Below are 26,490 nucleotides of genomic sequence, written 5' to 3'. Positions count from 1 at the left end.
ATATGCAAAATCTCCCGTGCTTGGGAGGGGGAAACCCCCTCCCAAACCCTCCCCCTCTGTGCCTCTTTCCCTAGCTTAGTACACTTTTTAGATTTGCACAAAAATTATGAATAATTTTGAGTGCACAAGACTTATCACTTATATTCCGAAAACTCAAGGTTCCCTCATGTATAAGGGGAGTTTCCCCTTTTAATCGACCCTTTCCTCCCTCAGTCCCCCCTCCCCATCAGTTGGTGTTTTTTTTTTTGTGATTTCCCAAATGTTGATTCCATCAAATATGCGTATACGAGATATCTCAATTTCAACCTCAAAAAGGCAAAAGCTCCATCGGAAGGGAAGGGTGGAGATAACACTCGCCCACGCCTTCTCCCTGCTCGCCCGCCCCTCCCCCCCCCCCCCTTCCGCCATGCATAGAAGTAGACTGTGGCTATACCCAGATCGCTTTATTTCAATTCTAAAAACGCAAAAGCTCCGCGAGCGGGAGGGGAAATCCCCCTTCCCCTAAGCTCCACCTCACTAGACTTTATACATACACACAGATGGTGCACATTCGGAATAAGAGCTAAATTCCGTGATTTTAACACTTCGATGAAAAAGTATTGCACCAAAAATTTGCACCAGATCGCTGAATTTCAGGTCTGAAAACGCAAAATCACGTTCGTGTGGGAGGGGATATGCCCCTATCATCTACACCCTCGTGTGCATGCTTTTTCTGTTTGATTGCTGAACAGACAGCGTTCATGATATTCAGTGTAAGAATTAATACAAGAAGATTATTTAAATGATACCATTTTATAGGCATATTGTTCAATAATAATCTACACTAAAATATACTGCAACCTTAAACAAGTGGGACTGTTTCAACTCGTTAAAACACGCAAAAACATGCATCAAATTGCACCATTTGCAACATCAAAATGCAAAAAGTTCTCCCACACCTTCCCCTCCCCCCTCGCTCGCTCCGCTCGTTCGGGTTCAGTCGCGTTCATGATATTCAGAGAAAAAAATTAATACAAGAAGTGTATTTAAATCATTCCATATTACAGGCTAATTGTTCAATGATAATCTACATCAAGATATACTGCAACCTTAAACAAGTGGGACTGTTTCAACTCGTTAAAACACGCAAAAACATGCATCAAATTGCACCATTTGCAACATCAAAATGCAAAAAGTTCTTACCGTGGGAGGGGGGACACCCCCTCCCACACCCTCCCCTCCCCCTTCGCTCGCTCCGCTCGCTCGGGTTCAGTCGCGTTCATGATATTCAGTGAAAAGAATTAATACTAGAAGTGTATTTGAATAATACCATTTTATAGGCAAATTGTTCAATGATAATCTACATCAAGATATACGGCAACCTTAAACAAGTGGGACTGTTTCAACTCGTTAAAACATGCAAAAACATGCATCAAATTGAACCATTTACAACATCAAAATGCAAAAAGTTCTTACCGTGGGAGGGGGGACACCCCCTCCCACACCCTCCCCTCCCCCTTCGTTCGCTCCGTTCGCTCGGGTTCAGTCGCGTTCATGATATTCAGTGAAAAGAATTGATACTAGAAGTGTATTTAAATGATACCATTTTATAGGCAAATTGTTCAATAATAATCTACACTAAAATATACTGCTACCTTAAACAAGTGGGACTGTTTCATGTCGATAAAACGCGCAAAAACATGCATCAAATTGTACCATTTACAACATTAAAATGCAAAAAGTTCTTACCGTGGGAGGAGGGAAACCCCCCTCCCACACCCTCCCCCCCTCGCTCGCTCCGCTCGCTCGGGCTCGGTCGCTTCGCTCCCTCGCAGACTAACCGCCCCCCCTAAGATGAAATCCTGGCTACGCCGTTTCCTTAGGTGAGAATACGATAAAGAATAAGTGAGGGAAAAGTGGACGACACGAGCGTAGTGCCATCACGAGCGCACACGCATGCATTATTCAATAACACTGCGATCTATGCCGCAACAGACTTGCAACGGAACAGCGGTTTTGCTTCTTTTTTTTTTTCTTTCTTTTTTTGCGGTTCTGGCGCTCGAATAAAAAGGCAGAAACAAAAAGAGCAGTTAAAACAAAAACAAAAAAGCTCTTTGTGTGCGAGATCAAAATGTTCGACAAATTATAGCCAGAGACCCTCCAGACACGATGCCCTTGTTTTAAAGGGCCCCATATCAGCGTGGCGGCGCGTGGCGCACCATGCTACGCAGTAACAAACTCGTCGCTGAGGACAGTGTAGAACCCCCCCCCCCCAAAAAAAAAAAAAAAGAAGAAGAAGAAGAAGAAGAAGAAGAAGAAAAATGAAAACAAATAAGATGAAAGAAAATATCTGAAGTAGTATTTATGTCACATTAGAGAGGGGGTGGGGCGCAAAGCGATTTTTATATTCGTTAAAAAGTCATCACGATTTAATAAAGACGATAACCCAAGGCCAATAAAAGTCGGTTACAGTAGTTCATTATTCGATTCATTTGTTTCGAGGGTTTGATATTCCAAAGATTAACACTCTTATTTCGAAGGTACATTTTTCAAATTTCATGAAGACGATAATCGAAGGCCAATAAAAGTCGGTTACAGTTCATTATTCAGTTCATTATTATTCCGAACTCGACAAAACGGTGATTCTTTTTTTCGGACTAACGAACCTTCGATATGATGAACCCTATTTTGTTTTCCTATTCATTTTAGGAAATATATAATTTGTCCTACTAATAAACACCACAACGTAATGTTCGGATTAATCAACCTGTTTCGCTATCGAACTAACGAACATCTAGGAATGTAGAATTGGTGTATATTGGAATAACGAACCTTCGGAATAACAAACATCTTCCACAGAAAATATCCCCAAGTTTCATTCCACAGAAGTCGGAGAGAGAGCAAATAGCTATATTCTGGGATATGCATTTCTTCATAAATCAGGTAGCGATACCCTAGGAATATTCGAGTTTTGCTGATATTTAGCAAAACAACAACAAAAACAAAAACAAAAACGGCGACGTTTTTGCACTTTCGCATTCAAAGCCTGTTTTCCCGGGTGCGGCGTTACTGGATTTCTACGAATACACGAAGAAAAATAACATGTTTTTTCAGGAAATTCCCTGCGCGCAGAACTCCGCAAAGCCGTAAAACAAAGACTTCTATGATAAAAAAGGAAAGGGTTGACATAAACCATGGTTTAATGTGACGGGGAAATTAAAACCATTTGTGATGAAAGACTCGTTGAATGCCCTGGAGACTTAGAAAGGATAGGAGCGGGACGAAAATCTATCTTTCCTCAATTCGGCATCATTTCTTCCCGCCCTGGGCCAAATGATCATATTCCAATCGATGGCAATGTTATGTCCCGTTTAATTTAAATGCCTAGGCACGTGTGGTGTGGAAGACACGCCCCCCCCCCCTTTCTTCATATTGGCCATGGGCATTCACTCCATATGATCAAACATCACAGTTTTAAATATTAAAGTATATCGACCTCTTAACACGGAATCTAAGCGTAGAGAAAATGCAACGCTCGTAAGAAAATGTCTGACTTTCGTGTGGAAAAGCTTTTTCGATATCGCAGTTTGATAGTGAAATTTCTTAAATCTAATCATTCAATTACGTTCATAAATCAATTTGATTGGTTGCCATGGACATTTCCGGGAAATAACGTGATGTCTTACTATGTGGTATATCACGCTTGCACAACGGGGGGGGGGGGGGGGGGGGCATGTTTCGTGTGTATGATGTGATCACGTAGACTAATGAAATAATCATAATTGTCTCGTGGAAAGTCATCATACCAAAGGGCTGAAACGGAGGAAGAGAAACCCTTTGTTCTCACGCACAAAGTATGTACAGACTCTGCCTTCAGAAACTTGAACATTTTCAGCAAAATATAGCAAGTCATATATTCATTACTCTTCGGTAAATCTCCTTTCTGCCAGCTACCCCGACAAAAAGCGAGATCTGATTCAATGTCTCACTATGTTTTTCTTCGTAGTCCACAAATAAGTAGGAAAACTGAGGTAAGATTTAAAAAAAACAACTCCACAATATAGTTTGTTCAGAACAAAGATTTGCATTCGTGTTTATTCATGGCTAGTACCCCATCTTCCCGTTGGTGGAGTGAGATATTTCCTTACAACCTCCCCTCCCTCGTCCCCCCCCCCCCCCCCGTCCCCCATGCCCATTATCTGACAATGTCATTGACATCACCGTCAAGCTGGTCGTAATAACAATTGTTACAGCAAAGCTAACACACATACTTCCTAAAGAAGCCAAAACACCTGCGCTGGGCTGATCTGCAGTAGATCCATACTCTTACGGATCACTCCTATATTTGAGAGTCCCTCTCTGGCTTCATCTTCTCCAAGGAATACTGGTATCATCTAAGATCTTGCTGGTTGTTTTCAGGGCAATTTTATTGATCAAGCCCCTGGTTATACTGCACAATCATGAATACTTAAATCTCACAAACACACTCCTACCCTGTGCATGCCTACAGATACCCTTCTTCTTTTAGATCCTATCATAAAAATCAAAGATATTATTAGGAGACCGAGCATTTGCCTGTGCAGCCGCCAAACTGTGGACTTAAAGTGATTACTAGTAGAAATTAGGAACTCCCCCTTCGGTGGCATTTCTTTAATAGACTTAAAACGTACTTTTTATGTAACTATTCATTGTTATCTAAAGTTATGAGGAGCTCTTACGTGGCAGGATTATTATCATAACTATCATTTTGTCATTATTATCATCAAAATCGCTATTGAACCAACATTTTGTAAACGCTCCACAGCGAGGCAAAAGAATGCATTGGCAAGTCTTTAGTTTGTCGTCTGTCTGTCTGTCTGTCTAGGAGAATATTGTCAGAAGATAACGTGTCCTGCGTCTTACCAAAAGTAGCACATGTATAGTTACGATGAACCATTAGTCTATTAAGAATGTTCTGAATCAGGATTATTTCAAGCGTTGAAACATGGCAACCATCCACGGTAAGATACCTACACTAACTTGTGCGAGCGTGTCAAAGTCGCTTGATGTGATTCGCGAAGCTTTAGGAGATTCTGACCTAATTTTCTGCTATTTTATAATTTCTTCTTTTTTACTATTTCGTTGGCACGAAATACACTCAAGAAAATAACAAGAGACAGTGTTTCTACTTGTGTATTCTGCCCTTAGCTAATATAGCAAATGTGGAATCAAAGCAAGATTGAATAATTCTAGAGAATCACATGATGTCCTTATGTGTGCCCTTTTTTCTGGAGTTTTAGAATCTCCTTTTATTAAATTGCCACACATCCAAATGAAAGTGGACACGTGAAGAAATTATAGGCAGTCTCGCCGTCTCCGTTTACTTTGCGTTTCAATATATTGATGCTTGATGTAAGGGGAAGGCCGTTGGTTTGGAAGGAAATTTGCTGATTTTCAGCGTCGTGCCGTTAAATTTGTGTCTCTTCTTCTTCTTCCCCACATTTCCTTTGCGGCATCTATATTTTTTGCTTTAGCAAACAATCGGTCGGCTGGACTGGTTTCAAGACGACACCAGATGAACACTGCCGGACTCACATATTCCAATAAAACTTTAAAAATAGAGAATAGATTGTGGTAGATGAAAACGATGAACATGATTATATATATATATATATATATATATATATATATATATATATATACATATATATATATATATATATATATATATATAAGCATTTAACATGTCAAACACTCACTCCAACACACGACCTTATCAACTTCTGACGTGGTTTACTCAAGCACGTATGTTTTCCTCATATGTTTATTATATATATATATATATATATGCATTTAGCATTTCAAACACTCACTCCCACACACGATCTTATCACCTTATAAAGTGGTTTACTCAACCACGTATATCTTCTTCATTTGTTTATTTATCAAAAGATTGAGTCATCCTAACTGACCAAAGACTTGGGTGATAACGAATGGGTGCAGTTTCCCCTTTGTGCGTTCAGACACTGTAAAGGGCGTTGTTGTCTGAGAAAATGTCTCAAAAATACGCTCGAGGAGCCAACCACTGATTATCATTTCCCCTCTACAAGAAAACAATGTTATGAAATAAGCATGAGATGGAGCGTCTCCATCAGTATGGTCACTACACAGATACTGTAGCAGTTTAGGTCAAAATGAGTAAAACGTATAGCAATCGGATGCACAAGTTTTCACTTCTTACTGACCGCGGAAACATCAAGTTGATTCAATGTCCTTACTCTGCTCCCCGCCTACCCCATCCCATTTCTTTACTTTGTACTTAAAGAGTCTTTTAGCTTGCCATGGGGTATAGAGTTAAGGCTAGATATTGAGACGACCTGTCAATAATCACCACACCTATTTTCAACCAGAGGTCGTCGCTCACCTTAGGGGGTACAAGGTGGGTGTTATAATGGCGTTATGAAGTGTTACCCTAATCAAAGCGAATTTTGAGAGATTACCCTCTCCATTGTGTCGGGTCGCGCTGCGTCGAGGGGTAATCTTAATGGAGGGCACGATCAAATTACCAGCCGCATTAAGATGCACCTGATTAAACTCCCTCCGGCGATAGAAGGGCGAGGGGTGTAACATTAAGGGCCTGCTATGGAGGAAGAATGTGCAAACTGGTCCGAGTCGTTGGCGACATGCTGTAATCCTCCCCTCATCCTACCCCCTGTACCCTCGAATGCTTGCAAGGCGATGTAATGGCCACATAATAAGAGCTAAATGTTTACAAATGAACGGCTTGTTTCCGAGCAATCAGCATTACGCCTCCATCTCCCCGGTGGACGTGCTCCTCATCAATGTCCCCCCACCTTTTTGTCGTCTGCTAGAGGTCGATTGTCGATGCATGTACAATACGTGTGAGACATCCTGAAGCATTTAAGCATCACATTACGTTTTCACAGCTTCATGTCTTCATCTGATCAACATCCCAGTACATTCGAATGGATAACATCGTGTGTCGTTGCCACGTAATGCTCCACCCGTGAAAGCCACGGAGCTATTAATGACTTGATATCATAGAATTGGGAAAACGCATGTCTTCGCCATTGAATCACATTGCTTGGCGAAAAGATCGCCACAATTATTTGCGATGTAAGTATCATGTATAAGTTGTCTTAGCGTGAAGATACTGATACGTTGAAAACACGAATCGCTTTAGGATGTCGCTTCGAACGTGTCACCAAGCATCGTTGCCTCACGAGTCCGTGCATTTTTCTTTCACAATCACTGGTTTGACATCTATATTAGTCAAACACTAAAGAATCATAAAGATCCTGCAGTGGCTAATGGCGTCATTTTAACACGACCCATGAAGAAAATAACATGAACAGACGAAGATTGGTGGCTTTGATTATTCAGCGTTTACATTAAATTTTCAACGCGTTCCAACAGCAATCAGCTGCAAGACCTAAGACAGTGTAAGAGGGCCAACGTTAATCTTCAATATCTCACCACTGTATTGGCACTCTGAAGAGGACGCGTGACGCGTTAAAAATTTAGCTTAACAATCAAAAGTTGTTGGACAGTGATAGTGGACTACAATCCCTTCTTTTCATTTCATGCATATGATGTGTGTACTATTCAAACCATAGGTGGTCTTCTGCAATTAGCCTGGAATGAGAATGGATATGTAAAAATGTTATCAGTGTAAACATTTCATGTAAACTATGTATGGAATATATATTATTATGTTTATGATAAGTATTCTTATTTCCATGTCTCCCTTTCTATGAGAGGTACACGTGTCCTGTCGCCTTGAGCTCCAGTTGGTTTCACCTACAGTACGCAACATTAGAACCAGCAATCGTTCATTTAAATCATGATGAAAACATACTTTGATCCCAAATCCTCGCAATTTATCCTTTCGTTATTGTTTTGAATTAGGGAGGTTTAGTTGCTCAAGACAACAGCACATTCGCCACCGACAAGCTGGTCCGATTGCCCGAAACATCTATGGTCTAAATGCACAAGTGGGCGATGACATTTTGTGGAAGTTCACCACGATTACCAGGGTAGAAAAAGATCAGCACTTAACGTCTCGTCATCGAGGTGAAACGATGCCCTTTCCATTACCATGGCCTTCTCACAAAGGGCAAAGAGAGGGCAGAGCGATTCTTAAAGGAAACCAAAAACCCAAAGAGAAATGTGGATTGAGTGAAAGCAGCAACATTATTAGAAAACATCAGTGAAAGTTTGAGGAAAATTGAACAATCGATGCAAAAATTATGAATTTTTAAAGTTTTGGACTTGGAACCGCTGTATGAGGAGAGGACTAGAGGTCATGACGTCATCTGTGGACAACAATATCATAAAGAAAATGTAACGGGAATTCCACAAAAGGCACTTTTTTAGCATAATGAAAGAGAGAACTTGACTAACTGCTTTCAAAGAGCAGGGGAAGTAATTGCTACCCTTAACATCATGTCAGTATCAAGTTGATGGAATGTGCAATTTTCATTAAAAAAATGATTTTTGTGGAATTCCCGTTATGTTTTCTTCATATTGCTGTCCACACATTACGCCATAAGCTCTATTAGTCTCCTCATCCAACGGTTCCAACAACAAAACTTTAAAAATCCATAACTTTTGCATCGATTGTCCGATTTTCCTCAAACTTTCACCGATGTGTTCTACTAATGTTGCTGCTTTCACTCAATCCACATCTCTCTTTGGGTTTTGGTTTCCTTTAATGACCCGGTGGCGTGGAGATTCGTGGGTGACCCGATTCATTCGCTGCTCATCAGGGTACATTCGAAAAACCACAAGTAGCACCGGTCAGCGAACATGTGCATCGACACGTAAGCTTTATAATATCAGTAATGGTCGACTCCAGTCGAGATTCTTCGGCTGTGTGTGTATCTTACATAGACATCAGTGATAGAGCTGTACACAATTCGTTACAGGGATTCTCAAATATATCCGAACCTAGCCAGCCTTCCCCCTCCATTAATTTTTAATGGAGAGATCTAGACTCACACGACCCCACTTGGTGTATGTGCTCTGGAAATTGGCCCATGATACAAACTCGGCATTCATTCTCGTCATTTCTTTTACCTTCTCTTCTTCTACAGGTACTGGTATACATGAGGGTGATTAATGAACGCGACATAATTCGGAGGGCAAGATGGAGTTCATCCTCAATCAATCATCGGTTTTGCTGGACCACTACGCCATTGCACCAACAATGGATTTCGATGACAATTTAACGGACTTCGACGACAATATGACAGACCTGCCCAAGTTTATCCCGAAACGGACCCCGACTCCTTTGGCCTTTACCGTGATTATCGTCATGGAAGTGGTGATGGGGATGGTTACCAACGGTACCCTCTTCTACTTGGTCGGGACTGTCCGTGAGTTACGCACACCGCCGAACATCCTCCTGGCCAACTTGGCACTGGGAGACTTTCTGTTCATCGTTATAACGGCACCGCCAGTCATTGCACCGTCGTACATGCGCACAACGTTCCACTACTGCCGGCTTAACCACTTTTTCTATCACGCTTCATTTGGCGTCTCTTCGATGAGCTTAACAGCCGTCAGTATCGAGCGATACTTTGCCATAGTAAAGCCTTTTCTGGTGCGACGGTTGAGCATCATGCGCGCAACGGTTGTCCTCTGCCTTATAATCTGGGTCATCACGTGCTCCATATCGTGTTTCGTGTTCTTCGACGCAGTGTTGAGCCCCGCTATGGTTAGCACGTGCACCTTCAAGTACGAGAAACTGTCCTACAAGATCTTCTACACCATCCAGCTCGTGTTCTTCTACGTGGTGCCCGTGTTCTCGATGACGTTCTTCTACGCGTTGTGCGCGCGGAAGCTGCTCAGCGAGAAGACAATTCTTCACCGGCGCAGGAGCGCCAATGCAGACGACAAGGCTAGACTTCGCGTGTCGATCAATCTCTTCATCATCACGCTGGTCTTCACCATCTGTTGGCTGCCGCAGTACGTCTATCTCAGCTGGCTCATCTTCGACTTCAACCTCGTGGTGTTTTCTCGCCCCTCCTGGTACATTCTCGGCCGACTGCGCATCGTGCTGTACTATCTGGCGTCCTGCATCAACCCCATTATCCTGTATTCAATGAGTTCGTCGTTCCGCCAGCATCTAGCTCGCAAATTTGGGCTTTACCGGGCGACTCGGAGTTTTCGCAACTTCAGCGAGACCAGTGGGCGGACAAGGAGTTCGGTAATCATTCGCACACCGTCTATGCGTTCCATCCCGCAGCTGGCGTTGCCGGTCAATGAAAACTCGAACAACGTCGATCAACATCTTGTCCGCACTGCCTCTGAGTCGGTGTGATCAAAGCCGCCGCTGATGAGAACTGAACAGCGTCTTCATTGGTGGGTTACCACTGCCATTTATTGTAGAGCAAAACAGACAAAAGACCCATAAACAAGTAAACAATTAAGGACAATACAGAAACACAATTGCCCTTAAAGACAGGCACGGGGTTGTGAGAGACTTACGAAAGCGAGTAGTTACCTTGATATCGTCATCCGCGCGTGAGGATGCGACAAGTACAGAGACCTTCATTAATGTAACTACACAAACTCATACACATTGTTGTATTTAACGTATAAATCCTACTTATCATGCGAAGGCTTGTGCTTGCATTAAAATGCTAACTAAATAATGGAAGATACTTGCACCGCACTGTTGGACCAACTCCGTTTAATTTCCCTGAGGGATATCGATCGCCTCGGTGAATGGGTTTATCGTTACTCAATAAACCTTATGCAAAGTATGCGCAAGATGTGTATGCGTGGGATGTATATGCTAGATTTAAAACGACTGAAATCTGTCATTATTAGGCAGTCCATACTGCTCTGATGAAACAGATACCGTGATCGACACAGGTGTAATCATTCATCAATTTCCTGTCAAATGCAATTGCCTGATTACCCGTCAAGTTCAACGTTTCAGACTTTAATGGCTTTCAACACGAGTATTTTATTCTACGTACATGACTGCCAATAATGGGTATTATCATCTCACATAATCTCAGAGGAAAACGAAACATCATGTAGGTAGCAGGAGGGAAAAAAATCACATTTTTTGTTTGTCAGAATCTTGCGGCAAACCAACTTCTATTTGTCTTGCCATTTTGCCGCTGGGCTGTTTCAAATACGGGCTAGTGTTGCATCAGTTTCAATAAAGTGCGTCGGTAAACATTTAACGCTGATCAATGCCATCAGATGATACAGGAACTGATGTCCCTTGTTTTATTTTGGTAAATCAAGTCATGTTCTTTGAGATGCAAGCTAGGAGTGACTCGGGTAATGCTGTCCTAGAGACGAATAAGCCGGACTTTCCGACGGACTTTCTGCATTTGCAACGAAGAGGCTTTCACAGAAAATAGGCACATTTTTCAAAGCATGCATGAAATGAAGAAATTAACACATCTTTAAGAAAAGGAGACTGAGTATTAAAGCAGCAGGAGATTCAGTTGTGTTTTTGTTTATTATATACCCATGAAAGTGGACAATTACAGCGTCTTTAACTTACTTCACGGCAGTTGGAATACTGACTTTGTTTAATTAGATGACTACATCCTGCAGCGCTTGAAACCTTTCAAATCCACCTTCGAACTGAAATATGTCCGACTTTGTTTTGCGAGAAAAACATTTCTACCGTGACTTATGAATCCACCACATCAGGGGACTAAGTTTACATCTGGACTTGCGAGCAGATTCGGACTAAAATACGTATTTTTCTCAAGTTTCTACAAAAAGGGACTTTACCGGTCTGACCAAGGTCAGTGAACTACCTGGGTACCGTAATCTATGTGTGCAACATGACATAAGTCGCAACACATTTGGATGGTCTACATCTGCAAATTCTGAATCTATTTTCTACGAACACTGAATCGATGAAATGGTTGTAAATAGATCGTTGTTACGCACAACTTTATGAAGAAATCGCTATCAAAGCTCGTCTTTTGTATTCATGGTGTATATAATGTCCAAGGAACATAATCTTTATCTTAAAGATCTGAGGTGTAAATGTACAAAGACGCAGTGTACCTTCGCCAATGACAAGCTGCACATATCTTACAGCGCATATCCACAATGTCTTGAATTATTGAATTGCCAACTGTTAAATGGTGTTTCATTCCACATTAATTCGCAGAGTAAAAACCAAGAGATCAATAAAACAGAACAAGCGAACAAGCTAGCTAGAGCCTCCTCATGAGTTTTGATTACTGGAAACAACATCCCGAGGGTGCATGTCATTTGATATAAAACGTTTCTCATGTCTGTAAGATAAACCATTCTTTCTTTATATCTAGCAATTGCTCCAGAAGAACGGAGAAGCGACTAGGGTTTAAATTTTGCTTTAAAAAAAAAATGTTTGGAACACAGTTGTCACGAATCTTTAAGTTTCATCCGGGGTGCCAAGGTTGTCTACTATAGCTTTCAATGTTTGGTCAGATTTCAGGCTTATGTTTACATTATATATATATATATATATATATATATATATATATATATATATTCCTTGATGCCACCTTTGCCTTGGTCTTAATGATGTGATCCTTGAAAGTGAGGGACCTGTCAAGTGTCACCCCCAGGTAGACTGGCTTGGATACATGTTGCAGGCGTTTCCCATACCAACTAATCCGTAGTTGACGGCTGGCTTCCCTATTCTTAAGATGAAACACACTGATTTGTGTTTTGTCTGGGTTAGCTCTTAGATGGTTGTTGGCATAGTAGGGAATGAGTAAGTCCAGTGCACTGGAGAGGGAGTCCTCTACTTCTTCGAAGGTGTCCTTTTGAGATGCAATGCAAAGGTCATCAGCATTGAGGAAGCGTCTAGTGTCTGGTTGAGTAGGTTTATCATTTGTGTAGATGTTAAACAAAGGGGCAAGCACACTCCCTTGAGGAAGTCCGTTCTTCTGTGTCCTCCATCTACTCTTTCTACCACCGAGGTCTACGAAGAATCTGCGGTTTGATAACATGTTGCAGATCAACTTTGTGAGTCTAACATCTGAGGTCATCTCATACGGTTTCTTGGCAAGGATACGGTGATTGACTGTGTCGTATGCTGCAGAAAGATCGACAAAGGCAGCACCAGTGATTTTTCTGTTCTCAAAACCATCCTCGATGTACTGCGTGAGGTTCAGTAGTTGTCCTGTACATGATTTTCCCGGTCTGAAGTCCGCCTGTTCCGGGATAAGGTGATCATCAACGAACAATGCTATGCGGTTCAGGAGGAGGCGTTCAAACAGCTTGTACATGTGGCAGAGCAGGGATATCGGCCTATAGCTCTTAGGGATGGCAGGGTCTTTACCAGGTTTCAGTAGAGCAATGACTTTTGCTTTCCTCCACATCTTTGGGATCTTGTTGGACTTAACACATTCGTTGACCATATCAAGAAGCCATCTGCGTGCACCTGGCCCGAAGGGTTTGATCTGTTCCACTAGGACATCATCAAGACCTGCAGCCTTGTTGTTTTTCATAGACTTCATTGCAGATTCCAGTTCACTCATTGTGAATGGCCTTGTGAAACTTGTGGCGTCTTGTGAGGATGCATTAGCAGCTCTTGGATGTTTAGCCCTCTGAGGACGGTGATTTGGATTTCCCCGGCTATTCAAGAGGAGTTGGTGGGTAACCTGATCAGCGGTGACTTGCGGTCTTGGCTGCGGCTTTGTGTAGTCATTTCCTAGGATGCGGATGGTCTGCCAGGCTTTCCTGCTACTATGAGTCATATCTGTGCTTTCAATGAGCTCTTGCCATTTCTTCCGCCTTTCTTCTGTGATGGAATTAGCTAAGGCTTCACCAAGCTCAATGGTGTCATCACTAAAAGGGTCATCCTCAAAACGCAAGATGTGGTCATCATATAATGCTTTAGAGTCATCAGTCATACCCATACACCGCATACAGTGTCTACTACCGGCCCTAAGGAAACTACAACATCAGGCGCCAGTGAGGCATGGCCTTTCTGGTCTTGCTGCAATCGCCTAAGAAGTGATGTCGGCTGCTGCAAATCTAACCTAGCAAAGTGGGGGTATAGTGAGAATGATGACACCACCTGCCTGTGTGGAGAGGAGCAGACTATGCAACATCTCCTCGTCTGTCCACTTCTACCAGAGCCTTGCACAAAGGAGGATCTGGCAGCTCTAACGCCCTGTGCCAGGCAGTGCATCCAACATTGGGTTGGACAAATCTAAACGTTCCATTCTGCGTAGTGACTTGAGGAGAAGAAGAAGAAGATATATATTATATATATATATATATATATATATATATGTATATATATTCAGATTCAGATTCAGATTCAGATTTAGATTCATTTTATTGTCCATATAGGAAATTCTTCTTGTTGGCATATGGGTGTACACATAGGAATATCTACATACATACATACATACATACACACATATATATATATATATAGTGTGAGAGATAGTTCCCTGGGTCAATTATATATATATATATATATATATATATATATATATATGTGTGTGTGTGTGTGTGTGTGTGTGTGTGTGTGTGTGTGTGCTGTAAGCTAGTGGCCCGGGGCTACCAAAAAAAAAGAAAAAGTGTGGCCACCGAGCTTCGAAAAACGCTATCTTTTTGTCGCCCGATCGGGCAGCTAATGTTCCAAATGAATTTTATATTTCCTTTCATTTCGGGCCGCCAAAACTTAGAATTCAAAGATTCTAGTCCCCCGAACTGGCCACTAAAGAATAAAAGTAAGTGTCGGGCCTTGAGATATGTATACATATATATATGCATTTATTTATAATTTGTAAATATATCATTGGCATGTGTGTGTTTTCTTGTACATAGACAGTGATGTACATGGTCATTAATCAAAACTCAACTAATGTCTACTCGAAAGGTACATTGAATGTACTTACTTATATCAATTTCAATACTTATTGCAATCTTTATGGGCCATTTGGAAATTTTTTTTCAAGTCCTGCACATACAACATTAAACAAAAATATAATCACAAATCAGTTCAGTTCAGTTCAAATTTATTTCATATTTCCATTTTCTCAATGATGACATTACAAAATTATTGACAACAAAACAAGAGTACAAAATATATACAATAATGTCTTTTGATTGTATAAGAAAAAGAAAAAGAAAATATACTTGACACAAATGTACATGGTCACATCGTATGAAAATGTCACTAGTAAGTATAAGAATATGATGGGGCCTACATAAAAGCTTTAAAGCTTGTAAAACTGTAGGTTCCCGAGTTCATAGGCATATAATTTTACACGGAGAACGGATATGATTGTCTTGACCAACTAAAATTACACCAGTACAAAAAATCGATGAGTAATAAACTAATGAACCACATAGATATCGCACAAACAAGACTGCATACAAATCTCGCAGTGTTTGAATAACAAAAATGCTATATTATTAAAAGATGTATCGGTACCATGAAATCACTTGAATAACTTGAATAACTAAAATCACACGACATTCTTCATGAATACAATTTTAACATAATATAACACACCACATACTTGTAAAAAATACAGCATCCAACACTTCATTAAACTATTGCTTTGAATATTGTACTTCTCATAACACAATTTCATACCACCATAACTCATTTAAAAAAAATCAAACAAAGCAAAACTGTGAAACAATTTGTGAAATGGATAATCACATTGTGCATAAAAACAGAATACATGTGGCTATACTACCACCAAAAAACTCTATGTAACTATAACAAATTTTGAATATTACCCTTCCATAATGAATCGGATTTGAAATGAAATAAAACGATTCCCTGAAAAACCCTAGCCAATAGGCCAAGCACGAGACACCGATAGAATGAAAACTATCATCCGGTACACCTACTTGCGATACATCTAGGATTACAACTACATATTACAAATTCAATTTAAACAAACATGATATATATACTGTATGTCCACCTAAAAGGATAAAGAATACAACGAGACCCTCCGCAATGATATCTTTAAAAGTAGTGAATCAATCTAAATACAATTTCAGGGTATGAAACTGTAACGTATCATCCACATCTTACAGAAAACCCAATCTGATTTGCTTCAGTGGTCAAAGAGAAATGAGGAGTTTTGTAGAGCATGTCAGGAATCCCTTCCCTCCAAGTTGTGTCCATTGTGTTCACGCATTATGCAGTTCCAAGAGCACCCAAGTGCTAAACTTGGAAGAATCAGACCCATTGCATGACATGCGTAATAACGATACAAATTTCTCTGTGACCACTTAGCCAAATTGAATGGGGTTTTCTGCACATTATAGCTAAAATGTTATATTTCAAGACCCTGAAGTAGTAGTCGGACAATCCAGTCATATTGGAAGTTATCAATGCAAATATCCGATTTTTTTTTTTTTTGGGGGGGGGGGGAACCTATTGTATAGCTGCCTTTACCCTGCAAAAGTCTGAACATTAATGACGGAATCACGAAAAAATAATAAGTTTTCATGTTTGATCATAATGAACGCCTGTACTTAATCTGAACAAACCTGTCAAAATATGCTTGCACCTGAATAAATTTGTACCTCATTACAATGTCATACCAATTATTGACTCAACTATGACGCCATCAAGATCTGTCAGAAGTTTTAGAATAGAAGGACACAATATTGACATCATGATAAAAAAAATGACAATCCATTTCCCCTTTAATCATTTTGTCAATACTGACCGTCCTTTTACGAAATTATTTTGACAAGATAATCGAAGACAATGAGTGAACGAGACCCCATCAAAAGTAACGATTTTCCTTTCTCCTTTCAAATGAAACATCTCTTAGTATTGATTTTGACAGGTCACATGATCTCGTGTTGTAATATCGATCTATACAATGTAGCAGGTGCATTTTGCTTAAATGCTACAAATAAATCTCTACTGGCCCTTAGGGTATGTAGCCGTACCGGAATTTCGCTGCTCGCATGGACTCAGATAAGCAACATTCATTGTGTAACACATTGTACAACGTTGGCAGCTCATAATGATACATATGCATAAAATGCCCTCAAAAATGAGGCACAATGTCATGTGGCATTCATGATTGTCTCACAAGGCATTGAAACCACACTATAGTTTCGCAAAAACGAGGAAAAATCTTACTTCGTGGAAGGTCCGTTTCAGTCGCTTTGTCAGAACCCGCAGGGCGTCAAGATATTGCAGCTATATAGGCGATACAAGTTGATCTTTCATTCATCAGTTCTATCGAACGTCACGAAATTGTCATCAGATGAATTACCATTTTTAGAAATATTAGATTTTCGTCACACCAACCCACCCTTTTCGTTTTCTGCTCTCTCAACCCCCCCCCCCCCCCCCGTGTTGGGGTCATCCCACGAGACCGACACCCACGAGTTTTACAGCCCACGATGTCGACATTGAAAAAAGGTCCATGAGTGCCACCAATGAGTGCCCACTGGGCACATAAGGTCCACGAGTTCGACACTAGAAAAAAACGGTTACAGCTCGTTATTCCGAAGGCTCTTTATTCCTAAGATCAATCTTCGGAGTAACGAACCTTCGGAATAACGCCACAAATTTTCGGATTAACGAACCCTTTTCCATTTTCGGATTAACGAACCTCTAGGTATAGGGAATTTGCGTGTTTCGGATTAACGACCCTTCGGAATAACAAACCTTCGAAATAGCGAACCTTCGGAATAACGAACAGCACCCGGAAAAAACAGCCCACGAGCTCGACATTACAACACGGGGCTTAATGTGTCTGTCTCGTGGGCCTCCTTTGCTTAGTGTCGAACTCATGGCTGTATGGCTCGTGGACTGCATGATTCGTGGGTGTCGAACTCGTGAAGTGCACCTAAAGCAGATACTGATATTTCTTTTGTCATAATTTGCTCAGTTTTCCCAACAACTGATACTGTCAATCATTTATTACCACTTGGCAAAAAGAGGGACATTAACAACTGACTTTTGGATAGTTGCTTCTGTACCGTGTATGAACCGATTTGTGGTTCTCTGATGAAACAATCAACAGTATGATGAATGTTTGTTTTTTTCGTTTCGTTTCGTTTAGTTTTGAATGGTGCGGTTTGATATGGTTTAGTTTGCTTCTTTTTCTGTATTTCTTTTTTTTTCTCCAAGTACAGTAAATTGATACAAAGTATGCAAAAGGGAAAAGATACAAATCAATATAGGAATCGTCAATTTCGTAGCAACACTGTCTTCGATAACATGACATTTAGAAAAATATCCCCATTGCATTGCATACTAGACGAGCACAGGGGAGGAAACTACAGTACTGGAGATCGTCATCATACACAGAGCTTGGCTTGCATGGGGTGTCATCATAATTCACATTACTAAACACTAAACAAAAAGTAAGTTCCCCCAATAAAAACAAACCTCAAAGGTTCCTGATTCATGAATTACGGAGGTTTGTTTTAGGGGGGACTTACTTTTTGTTTAGTGTTTATATCGTTTATTATGTATTTACACCGCTTTTACCTTACTTGAATATTTCTACAGGGAGAGACGATAATTGATTGACAATGCATATACAAGGCAAAAATTTGATACGAAGTCAAATGCATATTTTCAATTCAATTGTGTATTAATCAGTACAAGATATTCCGTTATATCGGGAAACCTGTAAAGGCAGATTACAAGGGGTCATCGTCTGTTCATTTCACGTCAGACTAAAGCAACAAGATATCAAGGACGTAAATGAATAAATTGATATTTCATATAATAGTATTTCTCATGGGTGATTTTATGCATGCAGTGAATAAAAGGATCGCAACGTATTTCCTTTTATCAAATATTTTATCTAATCATTTTGGCTGGTTTCAGTGAAGTCTGGATGATCTTAGACATAAACTTTTATCTTCTCTCGTCAGGATGTTACTAATCTTGTGAAATATCGGAAATCTTTTTCTATACCAGAAACATTTGATGTGCACAACGAGCGGAGGAGTTTGTTTGTTTGTTTGTTGTTTGTTTGTTTGTTTGATTGATTGATTTTCTTCACCGTAATTTTATACATGAATCAGAATTCTTTCCAGTAATGCCTTAGAAGACATCAAGTCGTCTACAATTGAGAAAAAAGTCACATGACCACATCATCTAGCTTGAGATGCCATTGGGACGCCAGGTCAGGTGACTAGTCAAATGGACACAGCTGTATCTTTGTTTCCGTCTACCGATGTCGCTCCAAAGAGGTTTTTTTCTCCTCCGTTTCCGCTCAAAGCAAGCCTCACCTCCGGGGATTTTTTTTCCTCGTAAACCCAATATTGATTAAAATCTCGTCATATCCGGCAGTAAGCACACCCTTCAAAAGGCGGGAGTCTCTAACTTAAAGAAAGAAACATTTAGCAAACAAGGAAATGATTCTATTTCCTCAGCAAAAAAAAAGAAGAAAATGAATAAGTAAGTAAATAAACAAATAATCAAAACAAACCATCCTCAATCATTGAACATTTAAGGTTTAACTGCAGCACAATCCCATAGACTGGTACTCAGTAAATGTTTTATGATGTTTTCATTTCCTCTGGGAGATGCCGAAATGTTGCGGCTGTTGTGAAGCATACTATCTGAGACCGTCGTCACTCAGGTCCCACAAATAATGCATAGTTGAAGACAATATAATAATGTAGGTAATCACCCCCTTCGATCAGTTTTGCTGTAATGCATCCATAGCATAGTTTGTTCTGAAGAAGTTGAATGTCATTAAAGTGGGATGAATCATTATTACGAATTAAGCACTCAACTACCCCGTGTTCCTCATATCATGACCTTCTTCTAAAAGCCATGGTAGCTGTAGAAGCAAAGAAGAAGCGGAAGAAGAAGAAGATGAAAGCTGGATTCGAACTTGAAGCACAAAGAAGAAAAACAACGTCGACTCATCTGACTAGGTTTTAAGAGGTATACGGGGATTTCATCCGAGTATGGCTTAAACGTTAATAATGAAAGTGCATTCATTAGACCCGGGGACAGGTTTATACGCATTCGATGTGTGTCGAGCCATTTGCTGTGACCTTAGCTTATCGGGTAAGAGACAGAAAGGAAGCTGATCAATCATATATTATGGAGCATAAACGATTCGTCTTCCTCTCCCCCTCCCCCTTCAGTTTCCTCCACCTTGGATCCGTCACTTTCCATTTCCCACTCATTGAGTAGAAACCCATTAAAGTCACTTTTTCCCAGTCCCTAGGCCGGGCTTGACTACGCCTGGTGAAAACACAGTCTAGCATCGATATGATGATACACTTCGCCTATCTTTGTCACTTTTGTCGTTTCTTTTCTTTCTTTCTTTCTTTCTTTCTTTCTGTCTTTTTTTCGTGTGGGATAAACATTCGACACATTAGCGCCCCATTCTTCGTGGATTCACCGTCGTTAGAGAGAAGGCAGTTTCGTCGAAGCTCTGGTGCATATCAACCCAGAGGCAATGGCATTCTTTACACAACAGTTCGGTCCATTTGCTCAGCAAAAGAGCCCCGGCAGCTGCGCACGGCGAGATGGCAAGAGGAAGCTATAGCTAGAGACGGATGGCAGAGTACTCATTTTTGCCAAGTTTCCTCTTGAGTTTGGCATTGTTTGGAGTAAATGTTTGCGGAGTTCTGTACGTAGTTCACGACAACAGCGTAACATTCGTGGAAGTCATTCCCACAGCTTCCCCTAAGCCGTCCCGAGTCGGAAATCACAAGATGTTTTCAGGAAATGTAGTTTCCATTACAAATCAAGGCAAATGCGATTGCAATATAACAGCTTGTCAAAATCAACAAGAAATACATTACAGTACACTCCCGTTGTAACGAACATGGTTATAACGAAATTCTCATTCAATACCACATGAATACGAAGAAGTAAAAAAGATTAATTCAGACCCAAAAATTATCATCAATGTATCATTACGCATTTTACTGTTCGTCTATAACCAAATTTCCTGATGACAAAAGAAAACTGCCGGTCCGGTGGACTTCGTTATAATGGGAATCCTCTGTATGTATATATGTATGTATGTATGTATGTATGTATGTATGTATGTATGTATGTATATACATATATATATATATATATATATATATATATATATATATATATATATATATATATACATACATACATATATATACTGAAAGAAATTAGACTGAGGCGGACTTTGCTCTCGATCTTGAGTCTCTCTTTTATTCAGTCAAGCTTTCGGCCAGTCATCAGGCCTTCCTCAGGCCTTCCTCAGGATCTGCATGAGACGTGTATCATTTGATGTGATGTCCTGCATCACAGCACCGTGTGCTCATCTTCTGTGTTGGACTATAATATGTCCTGTCTGGTCATGGCTGAGTGTTCTGCTACGGGTGTTCTACTGTGAGTCTGAAGTTATATATATATATATATATATATATATATATATATATATATATATATATATATATATACATGTAGTCGAGACAATGTAATGATGACAAAAGATGTTGCAGGAAGCCGGCTGGTGAGAAGCTTTCGACCTTGGTCTTCTTCAGCTTTATTGTCTGTTTACGAAATAAAAATAGATGTTTGGAGCATGACAGATCATATTATGGAGTAATGAACATAATACATTAAATACAAATTCAGCATGAGTTAACAGCTTCATAGCATACTTGGCAACATATTTGGCAATTGCAAAACATTCAACAATGTATAACTGTAAGTAGATATATATTGCGTATGTCTAACATGCAGACATATCATACAATAAAAATATCAAACACATATCATAACTAAACTTGATAATACTAGTAGGCCTTTATTTATGTGCTAAGCAGACGTGTGACACTTGGGTGTCTTGTGGCCGTCTTGTGGCGGGATGAGAGTGATCATGTGATATATTGGGAGGGAAGGTATGTGTGCGGTGGTGCATGTCAGGCAGGAGTAGGGTACGGTCCGATGGTATAAAGAATTAGGTTCAGTGTTCATACAAGTGTATCAGCGGAGGATTGTTTAAAAATACGATACAATGAGCATTCTCGTGGTCATTGCCGGTCTTTAACTCCTACAGTTGGTTTACAAACAATCACAATAGCAGGCAAGGAACACGGGTACAGATAAAGAGTGGTATGATGTGTTGCCACTTGTCCCTAGGCACATAACACAAAAATATACCAAATACACATAAGCCCTTTTACACTTGTGTTTCTTAACCCCGTACTTTCTCTGACCCAGGACTATCATTAGTCCCGTACCAATTTTTTCAGCTTTTTACACTCGCCAATAAGTCCCGTACTAAGCTCTTGTCCGGGGCTAAGGAGAAAATTGACTTTTTTACACTCGTATTTCTTAGTCCGGTACTTTCCAAACCACATGCATATTCATGATTACGCTGTGCACTGTACACGTACACACACGCACCGGCAGCACTTGATTATCTCGTTTCTGATTTGTCAGTGGGGGTCGGACTTCGTCTCCGTCGCTTAGCCCCGGATTATTTTTTCGTTCTGTTTACACTCGTTTGCTTGGCACCGCAATTGCGGTGCTAACCCTGCTATTTTGCAGGGCCAGATAGTACGGGACTATCGGTGGGGCAAAGCCCACTTTGGCAAAAACGAGTGTAAACAGAAATTGGGCTAAGGAAAGTCCGGTACCAACGGTGGGGCTAAGCCCCCCACCCCCCCCCCCCCCCCTTAGCCGCACCGTTGGTACGGGACTAAGCAAAAATTTGCAAGTGTAAAAATCCCTAATATGTATACTAAAGTTATAACTGACAAAATCTTCATGCTCTTGCTGCGTGATATAACAACACTGTGTCGCACAGAAATATGTTATTATTCCTGTGCACACCTCTATCTGTCTCTCTATCTATAATCATCACTTCCTATACACATCATATACATTCATGCACCCATATTATAATCATACATATATATATATATATATATATATATGTATATTCCTTCTATACACATTATATGACGATTGAAAATATAACAGTACCTTTTAATCAACCAATACAACATCAAAAAAATCAATCCTTTATAAACATTCTATCTTTTCCTATAAATACAATCTCAACTTATATATGAAAATAATTTCCAAAATAACATTCTATATTACCTATCTACATTAATACCATACGGTGTGAGTGTTTTGAGTTTCAAGATCCAGTATGATTCCCGCTTCAGAGTGACTTGATTTGATTTGTGTGTGTGTGTGTGTGGTTAAGTTCAATGCCCGTGACCCGTACATCGTCGATTGTGTGTTCATGTGTGCTGAAATGCTGTGCTACCGGAATTTGTTTACGTTTTTCTGTGTTATATTGGCGGATGTCAGAGCGGTTGTTGTTCATGCGTGTGTATAACGTTGTAGTGGTTTTGTCTTTAAAAGATCGACCGCGGCGAAAGGATACCATTCTTTATACCATCGGACCCTACCCTACTCCTGCCTGACATGCACCACCGCACACACACCTTCCCTCCCAATTAGTCCATGGGCCAGGCCAGATATTGGTACCATCTGAGGTGGCACAACCTTTTTGGTGTCATTTTGTTTGTCGGGCATAGATATGCTTATCAAGCTATGATAGCATTTCCAAATGAGTAGCTTAGTCATAGTAAATGAATTTTTAACCAATTTGGTCTCGTTGTTATATCCCTATACTTCTGAATCGAAACTAACCGCCATACAAAGAAGAGCACTGTCTTCTGTATGTTCCATAGAGCTGTAAAATGCAGCTCTGTGGTATGTTCACAGGTGTTCTGTTGTAAACGCGGTGCGCTTAGTCTTTATTCAAGGCAGCGAAGGGAATATCCAAAGGTTATGATGTCCACAGCGCTTAGTCTTTATTCTAAGACGGCGAAGGGAATATCCAAAGCGTATGATACAGTGTATATCCTTTTATCTAAAAACAACAACAACAACAAAAGCAATTCCTAGTGAATTTTACCGTATTTTTCAATCATTTATAATTTTCCGGTGAAAACGCTACGGTGAAAACGCTGATACCACGCCAATGTCACTTTATTTCCCTCCAACAATAAAAGATAATGCAAAAACGATGTACCGGTACACTACGATACATTATAATGAATGATATTGTAAATGAACAGAGTGATTTTTGTTTAAAACTGATGTATTTGTTGATAGGGTTGTATAAAAACAGTATGGATAATCCCTTTTATGAGGAACTTTAGATATGATAACGGTACATTGGTCTAGATAAAGAACTAAGCGCACCGCGTGACAGCTGTGGACATCATAACCCTTTGAATATTCCCTTCGCTGCCTTGAATAAAGACTAAGCGCACCGCGTTTACAACAGAACACCTGTGGACATACAGAAGGCAGTGCTCTTCTTTGTATAGCGGTTTAGTTTCGATTCAGAAGTATAGGGATATAAATACGAGACCAAATTGGTTAAAAATTCATTTATTATGACTAAGCTACTCATTTGGAAATGCTATCATAGCTTGATAAGCATATCTATGCCCGACAAACAAAATGACACCAAAAAGGTTGTGCCACCTCAGATGGTACCAACAACCAATTTTTCGGGTCTTGGCCCATGGACTAAATATATCACATAATCACTCTCATCCCGCCACAAGGCAGCCACAAGACACCCAAGTAACACACACGTCTGCCTAGCAGGTAAATGTAGGCCTATTATCAAGTTTAGTTATGATATGTGTTTGATATTTTTTATTGTATGATATGTCTGTACGTTACATTATACCCATTATATATGTTTTGCAATAGCCAAATATGTTGCCAAGTATGCTATGAAGCTGTTAACTCATGCTGAATTTGTTTTAATGTATCATGTTCATTACTCCACAATATGATCTGTCATGCTCAAAACATCTATTTAATTTCATAAACAGACAATAAAGCTGAAGAAGACCAAGGTCGAAAGCTTCCCACCAGCCGACTTTCTGCAACATCTTTTGTCATCATTACATTGTCTCGACTATAATTCTTCCTAAGATGACAGAGGCGTACGAGTATCAGCATCATCGCATTATATATATATATATATATATATATATATATATATATATATATATATATGTATGTATATATATGTATATATATACATATATATATATATATATATATATATATATATATATATATATATATATATATATATCGCAAGAGGTGCGGCAATACTAAACAATGGCGATCGTCAAGTTTGTTTTCAGATAAGTCATCACTTCTGTTGTGTCGCGCGCCTGGGGCCTAGCCCGGATATATGAGAGCGATGCAATTTATTCTATAAGAGCAGATGACACTTGACACCCTTGCAATCCATTTTGACGTGCGTTTGCCCTTTTTTTTCCAGGAACACAAAATATTCAAGCCGGTTTGATAAACTGTACAAACTAATAGGAAAAATCCATCCTCCCTATAAAGAAGAGGGAAAAAGATAGAGAAAGCAATGCGTAGGCTTATTGGTTTTCATGTTGATGGAGTGCATGAAGGGAATTGACCCAGCAAATACCACATTTACATTCATGACAGCCTTCAATTATTTTTTCCTTGAATTGCCCTTCCGAAGAAATATCAACATCCGATCAGGAGGGACTTTCCAATTTAATTCATCTGAACGTGAGTACGCAAACTGCTTGACAGTTGCGTTTGATTATGGCCCAAGGGCTGCTACAAAGACGCCGGATTAAAAACACTGCTCAAGGTCCTAAGCCACAGGAGTACTTATTTTATCTTTCAAAAAGAAGTAAAGGACTGCTAGACAAATTTTTCACATTTCCTTTTAAACCACAATCGTATAGAACCAAGGAAGGAGCAGGTGGAGAATGATTACTTGTATTAATCTATACAGATTCAATGAGACAAACCTATATAAATAGCGCCTTCCTGCTTGGATTTTCCAGACACACTTGCATTTCATACATAACGTGCATTTTTTCAATTTATGTATAATTTCAGCTCATTTTCATAATTCTCGATGAAAAATAAAATACATTAGATATGACAAAATTAGATAATACATGATATCCAGCTCGGAGACATATAGTATTACAAAATTAAACAATACATGATATCCAGCTGGAGGCATAGTAGAGTATTGCAAATATAAAGAAAATAGTGGTCGATCTTTGGAAGTTGGAATCTGAGAATGAATGCTAAAGAAATATGATGGAACCTACTTAGAAGCAAGATTGTATAAGCGTCAGCAAAATTTATTTACCGAGGGCGCGACGGTGGCCCGGTGGCCTGGGGGCGAGGGGCCACTGAAACTTGATGTCGGGCCACCAAATTTCCGAGAAGGTGATCGTTTCGTGGCCCGCTCTGACAGCTATAACTTGAAGAAGGACTGTTTTGTTTCCCTTATTTCGGGCTGAAAACATTTTCGAAATGTAAAGATGTCAGAAGTCCGATTAGGACGCCGGAGAGAAATGTTAGTGTCGAGCCCAGTTTTACATATAGTGTTTATATGTGTCTATATATTTTATACATGAGGCTACATATTTCATAGATACCAATTAAAGATAGATGAATATAATACATAGACAGCTGCAGTAACGAATGAAAGACCATTATTTATC

At 40.0% G+C, this 26,490-nt stretch overlaps 1 protein-coding gene across 1 annotated transcript; it reads left to right on the top strand.

The window, feature by feature from the left end:
* Positions 1 to 9,127: 9,127 nt before the first annotated feature.
* Positions 9,128 to 10,303, top strand: LOC139727775 (neuropeptide CCHamide-1 receptor-like). Its single transcript, XM_071638755.1, has one exon. It carries the CDS (start codon positions 9,128 to 9,130, stop codon positions 10,301 to 10,303), a length of 1,176 nt encoding a protein of 391 aa, XP_071494856.1.
* The last annotated feature ends 16,187 nt before the right edge of the window (positions 10,304 to 26,490 follow it).

The sequence above is a fragment of the Diadema antillarum genome, unplaced genomic scaffold (genome assembly GCF_040938485.1).
Source record: "Diadema antillarum isolate AM-2024a unplaced genomic scaffold, OU_Dant_1.0 scf00000018, whole genome shotgun sequence".
Classification (NCBI taxonomy): Eukaryota; Metazoa; Echinodermata; class Echinoidea; order Diadematoida; family Diadematidae; genus Diadema; species Diadema antillarum.
The sequence above is the reverse complement of the archived record's forward strand: the minus strand, read 5'-3'. Positions and strand labels throughout refer to the sequence as shown.

Coding starts and splice junctions, on each gene's coding strand:
- LOC139727775 (XM_071638755.1), top strand. CDS start 9,128: ATGGAGTTCATCCTCAATCAATCATCGGTTTTGCTGGACCACTACGCC.